A 20178-nucleotide genomic window follows, 5' to 3' on the forward strand; every position below is an offset into this window, starting at 1 on the left:
CGTCCATAAGAAGAAACGACACAACTTTGCTGGAGAAACTTAATAGATCGAGGATGGATGAAATACGTTTCATCATGGTTCGCTGGGAAGGGCCAAGGGTAAGAATAATTTGCATTCTGTAGGGCGCGCGTACAGGAAAGGAGAGGCACAAAGAAAAGCATTACGATGTAACCATACACTTTCGCGGGTGTGCGATTTAGTAGGAAGTTATTAGGAAGTTTCTACCCCAATATGAAAACTTTCGAGCGTGTTATACATAATATTACGCCGGTATGAAGAAAATTAGGGGGGCCAATAGGGATGATAATACCAGCAAGTGGGAAAAATGGTTGATCGCTCACTACCGTAAACTGGGGCATGTTTTTGGAACATTTTGCTGGATAACATAAAAATTAACATTTTTGTCAATGTACTGCAAGTGTCAAAGTGCACAGAAATTTTATTCTTTTCCTTCTTTAGCTCGGGTACGAGGTACCATTGGCACATCATACCTATAAATGTTTTGCAAAAGTTTTACCAATGTGAACTTACACGGACACTTAAATTTGTTTCTTTCTATGTTCAGTGGATTCTTTTATATTTTTTTATTCTTTTAAGTTACATTTTTAAATTTGCTTGTGAAGATGCATAAAATATTTGTCCTTTTCCTTCTTTAAGGGGTCTTTCAACTGTGACGCCCTGATAAAGTACAGCTGTTTGAAATTTTTTTTGTCACTAAAAGAATGTGTTTACAAAATTGAAGTATTTTTCTATTTATTAATACGTGCTTTGAGAATACAAAATTATTTTTTTCATATTTTTTTAATGCTTGCTTGCGCCACAATAAGTGGGTGTAACATGCGCTGTAAAATAAAAGCCGCCTCGACTGCGTGGGCGATTTTTGGATCAAAAAGATTTGTAATCAGTACGACTGTCGCTATAACAGGGACTAACATTAATTAGATCGATGAAGAATTAACAAAATGGCACACGTGCAAAGTTGAACTATCAAAATTAGCTAAATTTTTTAATTATTCTCCGACGCAGAAGGTGAGCAAAAAACCACGAAAATGTGTGATTCTAGTTCGGGCCATAGCGACAGTCATGCTGATTACAAACCTCCCTGCTACCACCGCCCCAGATACATGGTTCCTCTAAAATCGACCACGCAGTCGGGTTATTTTTACAGCTCATATTACACCCCCCATTTTTTTGTATCCTCAAAACACATATTAATAAATAGAAGAGACTTCAATTCAATAAACACATTCTTTTTGTGACAAAAAAAAGTTCCAATCGGCGGTACTTTATCAGGACGACGTGACAGTGGAAAGACCCCTTAATACATGTTAATTAACTGCCAATGTTCCCCCAGTTTACGGCACCGTGCGGGTTAATCACTCCCCACCGTGCGAGCGAACGTTTTTCAATCTCGCTTTTCCTCGATTAGCGATGCAACGCGACGAAGGTGTTACCCGTTTCCGAAAAGGTAACGGATGTACAGCGAAACGTTTTCATTCGTATTCTGCGCGTTTAGCGATTACTTACGAACTGCGGAAATTTCCGGTCTCGCCAAGGAGCATTGAAATTTACTATTCGATGCTGCTAGGAATTTTCGATACCATAGTTATTGGGTACGCTATTCGGTTATCCAGCAGGAACTATCCTCGAAGTTAATATCAAACGTGACTTTGCCGAGAATATCCGCGTTTGTCGTGCTTCGCAGTTCGGAAGTCGGTTGGGAACTTTTTTCGGAACCGTCTCCAAGAAAATTCCGCTGCTATTTAGTTGGCGGCGCGGTTCGAAATAAAACGAGAGGAAGGAGTGCTCGGCGATGGAATTACATGGCTATTTGTTGAATAAGAATCATTAATCGTAGAATAAATAACAATGCAGATGTGTATAGAAAGGCCGGACGGAGAACCTTTACAGGGTCGACCTCCCCTGTTTGCCCCATTTTCCATTACGTTGTAGCATTGAACGAATTATACGTAGAATGAAATTTCTGACAGAATGGTACGTACTACAAAGAAGAAAATAAACCAAGGGAAGCAAGCACGGTTCCGGGGAAAGGAAAAGCTCCATACTGTTGCCCTTCTGAATAACATACCGGAGAAAGCACGACGCAAGAACAGTGAGCGAACCAGAAGAAATCTTTGCCTCGCATCGATAGCCTACGGATCCACAGTGCAAACTGAAATAACACAGAGAACAATTAAATACTATCCGCTGTTGCTTGAAAATCCGTTCATCCCTAAAACAAGAAAGATTCTATTAAGAAAAAAAATTCTATAAAGAAATAATTCTATTTCTCCCAAAGTAATTGTATTCCTTTAAAATTAATTTGAAAAATTAATCTTGCGCTTAAAGTTCCAGCCCGAGAAGCCGCGTGCTTCTTTATATTTACAGTCCTAAGGAAATTGCAAGGCAAAGGTTCGCGGTAGAACCGAGGGTAAAATACGTTAGCGTTGCATCGCGGGACACCAAAAACAGGGGAAATTTGACCAAGAAAGTTCGAAAGTTAAATGAAATGAAGACTATTACACAGCTGAGGGGAGGACAATCGGGGAGATAAGAAAATGCTTTGGAAGTACGATAAGAGTTACAGGAGAACTAAACCATCGCTCGAACCGGAGGAAATAAGAAAAGCTATCTCGTAGCAGAGTTAGAAGTGGACAGAGAATTCAAGAAAAATGATACGAAAAATAGAAAGCAGAGCTAGGTCAACGAATGTTCCTTCTGCAAAGGTGTGCGCAGAAAGCTCGCATTTTCGTTGAATTAAACGAATATTGTGGGCGCAATCGTGAATTACATATGTCATTGATACTCTGCGTCACTTTGAACGGCAAATGCAATAATATTTGCGTTTCAAAGAGAGCTCCGTGTATTGTATACAAACGGTGCAGAATATGAGATCGTTATTACGTACCTGTGCAGTTGAACGAATGAGGGAAAGAGACAGAAGAACCTTTTAGGACGAGGAAGTTGGAACGGTGAAGTTTTGGCGCGCGCTCCGGCTCCTCTCCCTCCCCTTCGTCCCCTCAGCGTCCTTGCGATCCAACCGCTCGCGCTCGCGCGCTCATAGTGTTCAGTGCGATCCACGCGGTCTAGCTGGTAGGATGTGTGCCTGTAACGTTGTGTTTCGCTCGTGTTTTTATTCACAACCTACCGCCGAGCAACGCTAACCACTTCAAACTAATCCTGTGATTCAAGAAACAAACTCTACCGAAGCTCCTTCAACTTCGACTTTCCCCCGCAACTTTCTCAGTTTCCACGACGGTATGTTCCAACAGAAATTAATCCGCGTCGATCATTACGAGACTTCGCACGGTGTCGAGATTTACCTCGCGATTTACAGCAAGTTACGATGGCTTGACGTGAAAAAGCTCGCGTGCAAACGTCTGCGTTCCATGGTTCTCGAATGTCACGATTCTAGCCTTGAAATTCCAAAATGTTCGAAAGCGGAACTTTTCTACCGATACACTTCGTAGTCGTTGAAATTACTTACGTAGTTTTGGGCGAGTGAAGTTGTTCGATACAGTGAAGTGCAGACAATTTCGCACGTTCGTTGCCACACGTGAAGTGGTCGCGACAGTCGAGAAGTGTACAATGATCGAGAAGTGCAATCATGGACGAGATTATAACCTTCGTAACGGCGAGAACTTGGCCCGATCGAAGCAGACCAGGATTTCGCAGTCCTGGATCGCGTAGTCTTCTCGATTGACGTAAGAAAAACACTGGTCGCCTGCGTACGCGAGACACGAGGGAAAAGAGACGCGTTTCAAGACCGAAAGAAACAGGAAACCTTCGCGTGGCCCTCTCGTGGATAATTTCGCGCGCGAACTCGCTGTAATGGGCTTTATCTTTGCCACCGATCGGTTAACACAGTTCTCGTCGACTCGTAAAGTGTCTGGCCACGACTGCGTCGATTTATGCTTCGAAGTCACCCGTCAAGGGAGCATGTGGTAAAATCCAAAGGAATTGTCATCGGGTATGATCGCGATTTGTGACGATCACGCGATCTTAACGAAGCCGCTTTCCGATTGGACTCGTCACTTGAGATTTCAGACGAGTAGCCAATCAGTCGCGTCCTAGCGTCGCGGACCTTTCGGCAGACCGAGGACAATCAATTTTCACTTCGTTCGCCGGGTTTCATCGCCTTTTGAAACGGAAACTGTGACGATGTGACCGCGCTAACGAGTAAGCAGTTACGAACTGACGTTGGCCGCAAAACACTTCGAGGCGCCACCGTGCGTGATTATCGCACAAATCATTTGGTTATCGATTATCGGTGATCGTTCGATTCCTCACCGTTCTATTTAATTTTGAAACGCGAGCGGCGAAAGCCGGAGAAAATAGGCAGCTTCGAAAAGAGAGAAGCGTTGATGGCAGAGACGAGGATCGACAGGGAAATATGCTCAAAATCCATGTTACTTTCTTATTTCTATTTGTAGACCGGGGGCGGTAGTAACACTTTGACTTTGGAACACGCTTACGCAAAAACTATTACAGTTACAACAACAGTTTTTTGACGAAAATGTTACTTGTTTATCCGACATTATTTGAGCCACAACAGTTTCGCTGTGTGTCAAGTAATATTCCGGTTATTAATAAAAAACGAGAAGCGGAGAAAGTGTTACAATCGCCTCCGACCAGGTTTTTGAACTTAAATTATAAATTTTTATTAACGAGACACTTAAAAGCGATAAGTAACAATCAGTGTTACTTTAAAAATGGCCAGATTAAATATTAAAAAATAGAGAAAGCGCGCACTTGCAAATGGAGTATTTATATTACAATTTTAAATTAGTAAGGAAAAGTTACTTTAGGGTATCGAAAAGTTATTTTCTTCGCTATGCATGTATTCGAAGTATCATTCTTCATCGTATATCCAAAATTTGTGTTAATATTATAGCATATGTTTTGAGATATTTAACGCGTTACAATCGCCCCCGGTCTACCCCGCATACATTAAATTCCTTATCGGTTATTTAGCAAATATTTAACGACGAGGTTTGAGAGTCTATGGTAAGTTCGACTAAATTAAATTGCGGCAGAGGTTCGATGCGAGGTGCACGTACCGTCTGGAACATCTTTCATCGTCCCCATAATAGTGCAGATTCTGTGATAACGAAGCGCAATACCGTGAAAATGACACTGTTGCTCCTTCATAACCCAATCTGGCCCGCAAGTAGAAGCAATTTGTATCATCCGTCCTCTATTCCCTTTTTGCTCTCTCGTTATCGATGGGAAAACAGGATAGCGTACCCTGCGCACTGCCACCCCTGCAGTTTTACCAGATGCTGTTCTTTAATATCAGTACTTTAATCGCTTTCTTCCTGATATCATTCTTCTATAAATCTACGAAGTAGAACTCTTCGCGAAGAAAATATATTTCCCCAGGGCGAGAGAAATACTTAACTGCTAGAATCTAGATAATTAATAAGCTTCTAGCAATTATTCTTTGGAAAACAATTGCAGTTCGTTATTCTCGTGTTTGCTTCTCGTCTCAGTGCTCTTTTACTGCACCTACGTTTCGCGCTTCTCGGCGTTGATAAATTCTTGAAAATCTATGGGATCTGCGAGTCCTAACTTACATGTGCACAACAATTTCGCCACAGACTGGCGGGGGGATGAAACGCGCGGCCACCCTTCGTTAGCGACACGCTTGAGCGTGTCCCTTCTTCCCCTCGAGGTAATCAGAGGGTTTAACGTTCTTTTCTTGCCGACAATTAGATCGTGACAAGCTCTTGGCAAGTTGTGCCGTGTTTAAGAAGAGGGGATTATCCTGATTGGATTACCCGTGTTTGCGTTGTAGGCCGAAGCCGTATTTCCTTCGCCGGTGGCAAGATACCAATAAGTCGCGCGCACTGTGAGATTCAGCTGTAGCCAGATCATGTTCAAAGCTCCTTTCTGTCGGGGACTCGGTTTCGCTTCGAGCGTCTTTATTTCACACGCCAATAGACCCCGAAAATCCCAGTTAAAGTCGAGGAAAGATGAAACTGCGCTTTATTCCTTTCCGGGAGAAATATCGTATCACTCGAACGGATATATTTCAAAGTTCAAATTCTAGCATACATTAAGAATGGTTTTTCATTATACAACGTTAGAAAATAAGCCTTTTTAAGGGGGTGTTCTCGTCTGGAAGTCCAATTTTTTGCTTTTCTTTTGAGGCGATGCACAAAAAAAACTACACAGTCTTCACCGACGAGCATTATCCACGCGTATTTATTAACATTTCACTTAGTTGTGAAACAAATTTCAGCCATTTATAATAATAATTAATAGAGATATAGGTCACCCCGTAAAGCGTGTGCAAAAAAAAGTTGCCTCGTGGTACACACGATTCCGGCTGTTCCGCTGATCCAACACGAAAAAACCAAAAGGATTCTTAATCAGTAACAGTGTGGCTATACCCAGTAGCAGATTTATGAAAATAAATTAAAAATTCACAAAATGGCGGGACTTTGAATTTAAAACTCATCTTTTCCGTATTTTTTTCGTCTTTAAACGACCTTAAACTTGTTAAAAAAAAATATTTCGCCTTGATTCTGCTACCGGATAGAATTATATGTTTTCTGAAGATGTACGAAAAAGATGGACCAGATTGGCCCACTAGAAGTTGAATTTTTTTACAACTTCCTGAAATGTTAGTAAATGCGCGTGGATAATGCGTATCGGTAAAAATTGCATAATTTTTGTTGTGGGTCGTCCCTAAAGAGAAAGGATCTCGTCCGTCTAGACGAGAACACCCCCTTAAAGGTATTTAAAGAAATTGCTCGTGGGTAATAGAATACTTTTGCTGGTTTCGGTGCATTGGTGATAAACATGGTGGACTGCAGTTTGGCAATCTGTGTTCCTCGGTTCGTCTCGTTGAGCTTTTCGCACCCACACGAAAATCTTCGCCAAAGAGAGGCTTCTCTTTTTACGATGAGCGCACAATGGCCACGTAAAAGTCGCGGAGTCGTGCGTAAAACTGCTCGTAAAATCAGAGACTTGGGCGCCCGGCAACTTGAACGCCAGATAATGGTGGGTCGCAGAGCCGACGATTAATTTTGCGCTGCATTTCGTCCAGGGATTACACGCTTCGCCGGCTGTGTTATTATAAAATATCCAACGATTAATAATGCGTTAATAAATCAAGGTCCGAGCGAGAAGCGAGTAAATCAGCTGCAAGAAAATGAACTGCGATCAAATAAATCAGAAACGCTGACGGCCCTTATTAGCATCCTATAATAGTGAAACAATAAGAAATTCATAAAACTTAAAGTGAATCCCCCCGCTCCAACGCCGGCGAGCGTAATGCGCAAGGGGAATTTACATTTTAATGCGGGGATTTAGAAATGTTTAAGTTCGCGGTTATTCGCGCGTTTGCCTCGACTCGTTGGCCAGGGAATTCGATAGAACTTTTAGCGGGGCGCGCATCCGCGCTGCATTTCATTTTCTCAATGTTTGATCGTGCTCCGTAATCGAAGCCCGGACTCTGCGCGAGAAAACGAGAACGCCGAATTTCCATTCGCTCAGTGAATTAGGCGGGCATTGTACTCGGCGTTTTTTTCTTTATTCTATTCAGCGTTTCACGTGCTCCGGAGTAATAGAGAAATCGAGCGGCCTGCTATCTCCCCTTGAATCCAGGAAGCTTGTATTTTTAAGGGTTTCAATGGAGCAAATGAAACGATTGAAACAACTATGTCGGAGAGCAGTCGCGATTGCTAAACGAAAATTTAATAATGTTACGCGAAAATACAGTGGCGCACCCAGGGGAGGGTTTTGTTAAGGCGAAAGGAAACTTAAATAAATTTACTTCAACCGACTTGAGATAAATTTTTATAATCACCTCGTGAATTTTATCGAATTTGCATTAAATACATTTCTCTTAAATATATTTTTATCCGCTCAACTCGGCTCCTCCCAAGATTAAATCCTGAGTGCGCCACTGCGAAAATATACTCCTCCAAAGTTGGCGGAGCTGTTAGAATGAAAATTTCCTAGGCGAAAGGTAGACTGGGGAGTGAAATAAACTGCATTGTAACGCGAATCACTGTCATTGGCCTTAGTAACCTCCGCTGGTGTGTCACGTCTCGTTATCGAGTGGTATTATTTTCCATGTGGGCCCGTTAACAAATTACATCCGCCTCTCGTTCCCATCGGTCGATGCGCGATCATCAACTAGATCCAAGCTTTACTCCCCGTAGCACCGGCAGAACGGCCGATGCACTTTGACCGTGATAACGTCTCCGCTCGCCGATGCACTTTTGCAAATTCAATCGGTCGGCCCCGTTCGGACTCGACTCGTTACACATTCGAGCTCGGATTACGCCCAACCAGCCCGGCATTAAATATTAAACGTACTAAGTGATAATATCACGGATTCCCCTGACGAGCTACGAAACCGAATCGCCTAACGCGATTTCGTGCTTGTTAGTCCACCGTCCCCGACTCGCAAATGTCTTCACTGCCCAGAAATGGAAATCCCATTTAGCAGACGTCGGTCTTCGTCGCCGCGGTAATTACAGAGGTAATTAAACATAACGCGCAAGACGCTCGGACGCTCACGACGGAGGAACTCGCGCCACCGTTGCGGTGCTACTCGAAGCGCGATTCTTAATTAGAAAGCTTCCCTCAAAATTTAAGAAGCTAATTTACTTTGGCTCACAGTTACGCCAGGCTCTACCAAATATTTCCACGTTTCTCTGGATTGAAATTAGCGAAGGGCTTGTTTATTCGAGGGACATGCGACCCGTTATCCGTTAGCGAGGCTTTCAGCACACAAAGACTCTTCCCAGCCAGAGATGATTTCCCTACAAAGTGGAACAATTTTTCGTTCAAGCACGCCGCGGCTCTTCCGACGTTTGTTCGGGACTGTACAGGCAAATGAAAAATGGCAGGAATGTAGGTGGAATGGCGAAAAGAAGGAGAACAGAGCTTACTTTTCCGGTGTCGGTGTTACCGATAAAGCGGAGAAAGGCGGTCTTAAGGTTCAGCTCGTTCAAACGCAGAGAATCATCATTCAACTGGACGCGCCTTTGGAAACAAGAATGTTCCTTATTTCTGGTATCAGTTGTTCAGAAGTGGCTCTAATAATAAGTTAGCAAAAGTCGGAGGAGGGCTTGGAAAGGTGGCTGTATTTCTGTTCGAATCCCTAGAGTTACTCCTCTGTACAGTCTGTTCCACGAGAGCGTGTTCCTCGTGTCTCCGAAAGGAACCATTAGATTTAAAAAAAGTCTATATTGCCGAAAAGTACGTTTTGACACCGTTCAGGTATGCTAACATTTCTGCATCCTCCGAAGATAAAGACCATTCTTCTCGCGGTAACTAATAGCAGTTGCTTGACCGTGAATATACGTTTTCCTCGAAGCTTGTGATTTATGAAGCTCCAAACGTTTTCGATTGGATTCGCATCAGACGATTGTGCAGGCCAGTGCAAACGTTACTAGGCTGAGCTGTCCAGTAGGGCGGAGCGATAGTTGTCTTTTGATTAATCAAACACAACTGTAAAAAAAAAATTGAAAAATAGTCATGTTTGCAGGTTCCTTTTTTTCTTCAAAATGTAAAAAATAAGATTCACATTGTGAATTTTTACATTTTTAAGAGAAAAAGGAACCTGCAGACATGAATATCTTTCCAATTTTTTTTACAGTTGTGTGAATTTTTACATTTTTAAGAGAAAAAGGAACCTGCAGACATGAATATTTTTCCAAAAAAATTTTACAGCTCTGTTTGTCTGTCGCGCAAAAACGACAATAAATCCAGAGCTCTCGTTTCAAAATTCGCCTGTTTTCTACGGAATCACAAACTAAAATTCCACACGAGTTAATCAGCGTAGTAGAAGACACTTTCCCCCCCCCCGAATTCTCAAGGACCCACTCCTTAAAGTACAGGGCCGTGGCTACGAGGGACCACGCTCTTGTGCAACGGACTGCATGTTTCTTTACACTCGTATTTCAACATCCCTAAATTTCCGTGTTCTCTATATTCAGCTTCCTGCATTTCCGTGTCTCGTACATACACGTATTTCCCACATTTTCGGTCCGCTATATTTCTGGTTCACTACGCGTTCCGTATTCCCATGCTTTCGAACCAGCAACATGTTTACAGTCTCGTATTTCCGTGTGCCTAAATCCCCCCTGTCTCCCTACCGGCGTGTTTCCGAGCTGGAGCTACTGTATTTTCATCGTTAACTGTTTCGCTCATAATTCTGTCGCCGTTCACAATTATTCCGTGCCATTTTTCAGCAATTCGCCGCGCGTCACTTAATTGCAGCTGCAACGGCGTGCCCGGCAGCTCGCGAAGCGAGAATTTCGTCGATGGTTTTGGGCGCGCAAATTAATATGGATGCCTGGGTGCGTCGCAACAACCTATCGATACCCTGCATCAACGCGGGGCCGGCTAGGTCTCCATGCATCCCAAACTCACGAATTCGTTGCTTTCATTAGCGTAGAGGGACGTTGCTTTTCGTCCGCCAGTGGAAGCTGTACCTTGCGTTGTGTCCGTTGATTCCACGGACGGTTGTTTGCTTTCACGTAAATTGATAACGCTTTCAAGCGCAGCGGACATCTACCAGACCGCGTCCTTGCGTTTCCGCGGATATTGCAGATTCAGAACGAAATACACGTGGAAGTATTTCCCGGTGACAGGGTGGATAGGGAGAATTATTCGCGGAGCGCGTTGGAAAGACCAAGCAACCTGATTATGGATCTGCCGAACGCTGTTCCAATCAACAGTTTGAACGTCGATCGACTCGCTTAGACGTGCAATTTAGCCGTGGGAGCTTTCCCCTGAATCTGATCGCATTAAATTCCGGCGTTGCTAGTTTGCGTAGCGAAATAACCGCGCGATGCAGCGAATATAATTGAACAGAAGCGAATGATTAATTAGTATCGTACCTTCAACGAAGTTAGCCTCACAGGGCCGTGAAAACTTTGCGAGTTTTCCAAATTTCTATAACCATGAAAATTGTTCGCGCGATCGCAGCCAGGTAAACAAGGTTGCCCGTAAAATATCTTAAAAGATTTCTGAGCTTGCGAGGAGGAAGTAACTTGCAGAAAGTTAGGCGCACTGAATCATCAGCCGGGGAACTTCGCATCCGCCGTAATACGCTTCTAATTAGCCAGCTGATGATCAGCAGCAACTAAAAGTGCAAACTCGAACGCTATCGGAGGACTGAAAGGGAAGCCACGCTTCACCTTTCGCCTTTTCCACCCGCGGAGGAGAGGGCGCGGGGATTTTTCATTCGCGCAGCAGAAAGAGGATGAATTCGTTGAAACGAGGCTAGACCCACTGCCTTGGGCACGAGTCGATCGGAAACCTTTAACAGCTTCCCGAATAGATAATTAAAAATCACAACGAGGGTGCACGAACAAGTTTAGAACCGCGGTGGGATTTATTTCGATGAGTTATCGCGCGTGGAATATAGTCGACGCTATTTCCACGTATCGTCGGAATTTCTAGTCCCCATTTGCATTCCTCTACGGCCGCTGCGACAATTAACAGAGTCCACTCTGAAATTATAATCAGAGCGCTCGGAAATCAGGCCTGCTCATTAGCGGGGCTCCTTTGACGGCGGGCAAACAAATTCTTGTTCCAAGTCCTACCGAGGGGAAACAATGGCTCCAGTCCGGCTTAGGTACGTAGGAAGCTGGATTGGTCATCTCCGAGACTAGGGAGACCGGACAAAGAAGCGAGCAGCCACTTCGTAAAGCTTCTGGATGCGAGGTCGAGGCATCGATATGGTCGCGTAATTTATATTTGCAAGCCTTTCTCCGGCTGGGTATCCTTAAAGCAAGCCTCTGTGGATGAAATAGAAATGAGGGTGGGAGCAAGGACGCAGAAGGGGTGGCCGATATCGCAGGATACATCTTTTATGAGGAGATTTCAATATAGGTACAGATTTCCGGGAATTCACGCGAAGATAACCCGGGCGTTCGTTCTTGGGAATACTGTTGCGCGTGTATCGGAGGCGTCGATATTAAACTGTCGCGTCAACAGCGGAGCGAGGTAAGGGAAAATATTCATCGACATCGGAAAGCTTGTCGGCGGTTCGTTGGTTGAATTAGGAAGACACGGAGCCAGCGTATCGCGCGAAACTCCATCTGAAATGAACCGCGGGGCCGTGAAATGAGATTTCCCTGTAAACAAAGTAGCTAGCTCTCCGCCGCGAATAAAGCGGCTCCCCGCGGTTACGAGGTTCGGGTATTGTGACCGGAATGTACCGCCGAGAGACGAAGCGCGCCAGGGAGGCGGATAACGAGGCGGCGTAACGTTTAATAACCGAATCTTTCGATAACGCGACGGAGGAACGGAACGCGGAGAGGATCGATGAAAAGCGAGGGAGAGGAAGGGTTCTTGCGCGAGGTTACTTTGTCCGCGTCAACAGGGATGCAGATGTAATTTCGGTCGCCAGCTTTTCCAAGCAAGAGGCGACACGCGCAAGAAGGGAAAACAATTTTTTCTACCCGCGTTCGCCGGCGGCGTAGCGAAATTCATAAGTGGGACGGCTTATCGAGGCTATCGCCGTATTTTCACGGGAACGTGATTTATCGAGCGGCTTCGGCCAGATACGTATCGGCAGTGGTGTCACCTTAAGCTCGCCTTATTCCTGATCGATGCAATATTATTATATCTGCCGCGAGATCCTCGGGTGACGCTCCTTGAATAAAATATAAGCCTCGGAACACCGACGATATCCCGAGTTTGTTCCTCCTGCGGCATTAGTATCGATTCCTGATACCCCGTCTGCTTTGTAATCCTCAATAAATATTCCATTCGGAGCATCAAAGGTACCGTCGGTGTCCCGATGAAAAGACTTGCCAATGAAGCAACTGATAGATTTTGTATCACCTAATCCTTTACACAATGGACAATCTCGCCCCGCGCAGTAATCGAAAAAGAAACGCAGGATTGCGAGGGAGATTTCTCCTCGACGGGATAAGTTGCGCGGCGCCGCGTTTCTGTCAGCGAGTGTCGTTCGAGTTTCGCATCCGGACGACCCCCGTTCGATCATCTCCCCTCTGTCCCCCTCGAGTATCTTTTTAAGGGTGCTTGTCTGTCTCGAGGCGACTGGAATGACGGGGATTTCAGAACGTAGACCTGCAACGATTCCCGAGGCAATAAATCGATTTCTCCAGGGAGAATCTGAAATTGTCGTCGTTTGTTCCAGGCGGCGAAGTCGGAATAATACGCCGGCCGATCCCTGGGAGGCGAGTGGTACAGCTAGTCGTAAAGTCGGACCTGAGGCATCCATAAACTGTCGCCGGTTTCGCGGCTGCCGAATAAAACGCACCGGCCATCGCGATCGCGGTGCTCCGGTCCGAGGTGAATTTCCAAGCAATGCGGGGGATGAAGTTCCTTTACGAGAATACGGGGGCCACGTTGCAGAGGGACGCTCGCTCTTTCCGCGTCGCGTTTACATAACGGAGCAGCGGAGAGCTTGTTGCTGGTGTCGGCGGTCGCCTGGCCTGCCTACCCCTGATTCCGCCTCGGACAGCTTTGGCCGGTGACTATGCGGGACGGACGACAAAGTGAAGGCTCGGTATCCGCGGATGTGACCAGGATCACGCGGCGCAGGCACTGCTCGTTCGTGGACAAAGTGCCCTAGAGTCTAGGCCACGAAGATGACCCGCCGCCTGGCTGTGCCCGAGGGCAGAGCGCGGATGTAGCCTCTGTGCTCGAGAAGAGTGGAAGCTTCGCGCGGGAAATGATGGACGGGAACCTGACCTCCCTGGCGAGCAACCTGACGGCGATACTGCACCAGGTGCCCTGCAACGGCAGCTTCCTCGGCTGCGTGGACGAGTGCGGGGCCGGTTTCATAGGGTTCGACCATGTCTGCGCAGCGGAAAGGGCCAGCTTCGCCTCGTCTATGACGCTGCTCTGCAGACCGTGCGACTACTCCACCTGCGACGTGAACGTGTCGCTGGTTCTCGGAGGCTTCGAGAGCATAGAGGGTGTCTTTCTGTCGAGGATACCGAGGTTCAGGGAGTGCAACCAGACGGACTTCGATGACCAGGTGAGTCCCCGGTTACTGGCCTCGGCTCTTAGGTGTTCGAAATCATTGCCGCCTCCCGGTTGCGTTTCAATTCCACGCGCTTCCCCTTGGGAACTCTCCTTGGGATACTTTTAGAACGCGCAACAGCGGTGTCGAGTTGCAAATTCGTTTACGCGGATGATTAACATTCGCGAGCAAAGTCCCACGATGTTCCCTGAAAGTTGTACAATTCCGCTCGACGCGTCTGTACCGTTTCGAACGCCTCAGTCGCCGCGGTGAGGGAAATTCATTAATGCAAGTGTAATGCTTCCCGTCCTCTTTGGCGCTCGGCAAGGACTCGCGCTAATTAATGCGAACTCGAGACTCGCCTCGCGTTTCGAAAGTTTCTGGTCGCCTGAAGAATTGGGACACCTCGGGGGGGGGGGGGAAACTTTGACTGGGGGAGAAAAAAGTATTCGTACGAATCGCGCGCGGTGCTTCGTCACGGCAATCTGCCCCGACGAAACTCCCCCGGACCTCGTTGCTCCCGCAGATCCTAGAATGCACGCCGGCGGGGAATGCAACGGCGGATGATCTCACGGTAACCTGTACGCGCCGGGGAAAATTAAATTCGACCGCGAGGGGCCGCCGTTTCGACTGGAGCTTCCTGTTCGTTGCGGTGTTCATTGTGGCCGGTGGACTGGGCAACATATTGGTCTGCCTGGCCGTGGGCCTCGACAGAAGGCTGCACAACGTCACGAATTATTTTCTCCTGTCTCTGGCCGTCGCCGATCTCCTCGTCAGCCTGTTCGTCATGCCGCTCGGCGCGATACCAGGATTTTTGGGTAAGTCGCTGAACAACAGTCTACTATTATAGCATCAAGTTCAAGTGCACGTCCGCGTCCTGTCGCCGAAAGGCTATTTGTTTTAAACACCCCACCTGACGTCCCTTTTCCACCGCTTCTACCCACGCAATCGAATCCAAACGGCAGCCGCGACACCGAGGCATTGGAATAATGCCAGCCCGGCGAAAACAAAGGAGAGGCGATCAGTCGGTTAAATCGAACAAATTAGAGAGCTTTGGCAAAGTTCCGTAGCAATGTGCTGATCCATTGGCCACGAAATTCCCCGCCGATCGATGGTCGCTCTAATTGAAAACGTTTTTCTGTCATCGCGAAAAAAAAGAAAGTAAAACAGTCTGATTCGCAGGGAGGAGTGGCAATGAAATCACATTTCCGTAGGCTCCTCTGCAGTCAATATCAATCGACGGTGAAAAAAAAAGTGTCACGGGAATTGGAGATAAGCAGTGGGGTTTATGGTTGGCATGGTCAGAGGTGGGCCTCGACTTTGATAAACTCGGGAAAGATTGTACGGTGTATATCCCTGTCTGTCGTCGATGGAGAGCGGGTCTCGGAGTTTTTTCACGCGCGAGAGGGAGAAGTTGGTGCGAAAGGGTGAAATTATCAAGCGACAAACCCGAGGGGCAGACCTGAAGTGACCGGGGAACTTTTCTAACAAGTCCCATATGCCGGAGAACTTTCAGCATTTTCTTAGAGGAAAGCCAGTGAACCGTCTGCGCGCGGTGCATCGCGCCTGCTTTAATTGGCTTCGCGAAATATGTAACACCCTCCAAAGCTTTACCTTGTGTCTTACTAAACATGGAAATAACAGGTTTAACTTTACAAACGTCACTGCATCGGAGGCGAGCGGAACGGGAGCCGATAGAGTTAAGAGGATGACTCCGCTTAAGACCCTTAGGGTGGATTTAAATCAACATGGTCCCGCGTTAAATATTATTCATCCGTGTACAATATTGATCAACGAATAATCGGATTGAAATCGAACGGGACTCGGCGGAGCCGAGCTAGCGTCCCGGCAGGAGGGAAACCGCGCGGTTGAAAAGGAATTAATGAAAACGGGGACACCGAGAGCAAGCCGAAAAAAAGAAAAATGGACGCTAAGTCGAGGGGCTTACGATCTGCTTCTCGTCCTCCAAGTGCTGACAAACGATTTCCGATGGCAGACGGTGCTCGAATAGGGATGGAATAAAAATCTGATTGTCCGGGCTTCGGGCGAAGCCAACCGATAATAATCCGCTCCTAGAGATCAGGGCGTTTGCTTGCTCTTTCCAAAAGAAAAGATCTCCTCGTTTCCTTAACGAGCAGCGAAACGCGTTTCCTCCTTAAAGCCGGCGAGAAGCTTTGATCGAGTGGCAGCCGTGATCGTTGCGGAGAAACTGTCGAGACGCGGAGAGCGTATGACCGTGGGAATTCGTTGAGCGCCACCGAAACGGAAGCCGAGCAACTGCAGCCACTGTACCGCGCGCTGAGTACGCTCTGATTACGTTTGTAACGCGAACCGCAGGTCGAGTCGCGTGCTCCAAGAGTGCAAAGCAACGCGGTTAACTTTCATAAGCTACTTAAACTCTTATCAGTCGCGAGCGAAACATAGTCGCCACCCCCCATCTCCGCCCCCGCTTGTGTTACACCGAAATCACTTTCCTCCGATTGCGAGAGCAAAATTTATTTCGCAATTTCGACCCCTTTTTCTATCCAGCGACTGGCTTTTACTCACGACTCCATGGCACTGCGGGGAGCATTCTGTACAAGGGACGTAGCTTCGAAAAGTTTCACGCGGCCGTGAGAAAGAGCTCTGGATGAAACGCACTCGAGATACATAGCTTCTTATACGCCGCCCGGAGAATTTATTTGAAAGAGCAAGCACCAGGGATACCGGTTGAGTTATACGCCTCCCCCAGGTATTTGTACTCGCGAGAAACGATGAAAAGTTCTGATGCCGCTGCTCGATAAACCCTCGAAATGAGTAAGTACTGTATACCGTGCGACTCGAATCACCGCGGGTGTTAGGGTAAAGGGCGCCCTGCATTTCTCGATTCCTGCGGTTGCATTTTCAGTATTCTGACGGACTTGCAAGCAACACGGTAGGTGCTTGTGCGTTTGCGAAGGGGATGAAGATTTTCGAGCACGGCGAGTTTCCACAGACTTCGGTGTGATAGCGCGTTACTCGTAGAAGTGAATATTATATTTCGAATTCCAAGTTGTAGCACTTTTTATCGGGCATGTCTTGTAGTTTCTTCGACGCAATAACTTTGATGGCCATCACTCGCGTGGTCTGCTAGAGCGATCACCATATTGGAACTGCGCGAATTCCAAATTTCGCCCCCAGGAGGTGTCCTAATTTCGTCCCCGGAACTCTAAAGGAAATTGAGATCGATTCTCTAAAAATTTGTTATTTGAAATAAAAGGGCTTACACGTGAACAGTTGCAGGAGCGAATTACCTTTTATCGGTTTGCAAGCAATTTTAGCAGAAATGTTTAATGTCTTGTAGACGTCGAAACGAAAACGGTGGAATAAGGAGTCCATGCGAAAAGAAGACGTTTATTTGCCGCGATTGCTTGCGCGCGTAAACTGTAAGATCACTTGAATGGATAAAAAAATTAATTTTTCAATTTATTTCCCGTTTCACAAACATTCTCTCGGGGGACGAAATTAGGAACACTTTTTTTCAGATCTCACATTTTGCAGGTTTTCGCATTTTGTTCATTATCTCGTATTGACGTTACGACGTGCGTTGCGAAAAGTAGCGCGTTTCGTTTTTCTTGCGAAAAACAGCAGGTTTGTGTTTGCCACGTAAAGAAGCACATTCCTGCCAAGTGCCAGCTAATTCTAACATTTCACACACCCTCTACAGGGTCGAATACAAATGGGGGACGAAATCTGGGCCCTTTACCCTACAGTTGAAGGAAGGTGCTTGCCTTCTTTATTCCCTCGGGGCGAAGGACCACCGTCGAACAGCATCGCAATCATTAATTTCCACCTATTATCGCCAGCTAGTGAACGTGCTAATGTTCTACACCTATAAAGTTTCCCAGTTTCGCGGCACAAAGCGCTTCCACGAAATTTCCTCGGCCAACGGCGCCATTACGACCGAGCCGGGGTTAAACGTTGCCTGGAAATTCGGGTCACGGTGCCCCGGCTCACCTGTGGTGTCGAATAAATCGCAATCAAGCGCGCGCGTACCGGTCGCGTTATAGTATGCACGCAGTTACCGTCCAGACGCATTAATGCGATTGACTTTCTTGACAGCCTGGCTTTCGACCGGTCTCGCCTCGACGAAACGAGATTAAACGCGGCGAACGCGCCGCGCGAATTGAAACGAACAACATTTTTCCCCCATTTCATCGCGGAGGGGGGTGAGCCGGGAGAGCGAGCTGCCGATTTCTGATTATTCCACCGTGAAAAATGGGCGAGCAAATATTTCCAGCTACGCATATGCAGCTGCACAACTGTAAAATTATTCGAAATCGTTTATTCTTCGTTTCTACAATTTTTTGTTTCAACCCTGCTGCTTCCGTGCCAGCTCGACGCACCTGCTATCTCCGTGGGGAAAAAAAAACGCCACATTATCGCGAGTTCAAACGTATTCCGCAGATTAAACGCGCAGGATTTATTGTTTCCGCGAGATTCGAGCGCCCGCGAGACGTTGCATTGCAACTTGATAAATGGGGTTGTCGAAAAAAGGGGGGGTAGGTGGCAACGGTGAAAACGGCAGCTGTGCCGGCCGCAATTGAGATATATTTGGTTTTTATAGGTGGCCAGCCGACCGGCCGACCGGCCGGCCAATAGACCGCGGTGTTCGGTTTTTGCGCTTGTCAAAAATGGAAATTCACTATGGCCGTTGGCAGGGGAGAAACGGAACGTTGCGGTTCAAACCGTCGCCCGGTTTCCCCGTGCTAGTCTGACCGGCATTAATTAATTTTTCATACGAATTTGCCGCGCGCGGATTCCCGTCGCGGCAAATTCCGAGGAACAGCGGTGGCATTTCGCCCTGACTGCGGACAAAGTTTCACGATTCCACCCCTAGCCAGTGCATTACGTTCTAGCCTTGACGTAAACGGATTTCCTAAATGTCCCGGCGCAGACCTGGGTCAGCGATACTCCCAGGAATTCTTCGGCGGAAGAACGCGCGATGAACCGCGCTGATTAAACCTACCCTCGGTTTCGGTTTAACGAAACCTCCAGTACCGGTGAAAGAGCCAGGTACATAGGATTAACTGTTTTCGAGATCACGTAACTGTTTCCAAGAGCCAAACAAAACTGCGAAGCAAGAAGGCTTGTCTTCTGGGGACTCCCGTTAAATCCTCGCAACAGCTTTGTTCGCTCGTTAGGGAGGAGGATCGAGACGTCTCCGCTCTATAGACTCTGGGACGCAGGAGTTCCCTGAAAATGCCAATCCCCATGCGAGCGCTATTCCTCAGCGAGCTGGCTCCAACCACTTGCAGCGCATTAACGCGAAATTTAGCGACGGACAGCTGTCACTTGCTTTCACTCGAGAATCCGACGCTCCGATTGCTTGTCATCGTGTACATTCGATGTTTAACGCTCGACGATAGCGAGAACTGTAGGCACTCCTCTCTGGCCAATTTCAGTCCCAACGAGCGTTAATCAACGCCGTGTAGGTGCTCGTCGTCGGGCTTTAAAGAACGGTACTCGATCTGACAGGCGAAGGTTTATAATTTTATTATTCCTACTCGAGATCGTTACTTAGGCGGCAGGTGATTTCCGTCTGACCATTCGCGGACTGCTTCCACTTGCTCTCCTACAGCCTGCTTCCCTCTCGATCTTCATTCGTAGAAATCAACCCCTATACCTCACTGTGTTATTTAATACTTGCATTATTACGAACAGCGAAGTAATTCTCTCCACTTACGATTATAATGTTAAAAACCTTCTTTAGCGCGAAGTGGTAGACGTACTTATTACTGTCGTGTATGTAGCAGGGAGCAAAAAGTTCTGGAACTGGAGGAAATTTTTAAAAAATTCTGTTAGAACTTGTATGTTTCGTTTAGGAAAATATCTGTTCCTGTGGGATTTTTATTGAAAGAAATGCTACCCTTAGGAACTTCTTTAGAAAGTGTTCGCATGGAACAGATATTTTGGAACCTATAAGGGAGAGTGGGGAATTGCGAACGCGGGGTAAACCCGAACACCGAGGTCCATGTTTCAAATAGAACCTATTAAAAAATTCCAGAATTCTTTCGAACCTTGTGGTACGTAGTACACTAATGATAATTGACGGATGGGTGAGAATACAAGCGTTCAAAATTATTAACCACCCGCCCCTGTAGATAGACAATCTACCAACTCCGCTGGTCACTCTGGAAACTTCGAAAGGCTGTAACTTTGTTACATATCAGACGTCCCGCGGGAAAATA

General features: G+C 46.6%; 1 protein-coding gene across 4 annotated transcripts in view; it reads left to right on the forward strand.

Moving 5' to 3' along the window:
• The first annotated feature begins 2924 nt into the window (after nucleotides 1-2924).
• 5-ht2a (5-hydroxytryptamine receptor 2A) overlaps nucleotides 2925-20178 on the forward strand; it is a 30638-nt gene continuing 13384 nt past the window's right edge. For 2 of the 4 annotated variants that reach the window (XM_076826416.1, XM_076826418.1), the window contains exons 1-3: nucleotides 2940-3258; nucleotides 13139-13984; nucleotides 14496-14787. In XM_076826416.1, coding sequence (XP_076682531.1) covers nucleotides 13676-13984; nucleotides 14496-14787 — 601 coding nt within the window. In that variant the 5' untranslated portion in view covers nucleotides 2940-3258; nucleotides 13139-13675. Of the gene's footprint in view, nucleotides 3259-3833; nucleotides 4180-13138; nucleotides 13985-14495; nucleotides 14788-20178 lie in introns of those variants that run through there. The other 2 variants (XM_076826419.1, XM_076826417.1) reach the window with 2 other exon arrangements.

This window comes from Andrena cerasifolii, chromosome 14 (genome assembly GCF_050908995.1).
Source record: "Andrena cerasifolii isolate SP2316 chromosome 14, iyAndCera1_principal, whole genome shotgun sequence".
Classification (NCBI taxonomy): Eukaryota; Metazoa; Arthropoda; class Insecta; order Hymenoptera; family Andrenidae; genus Andrena; species Andrena cerasifolii.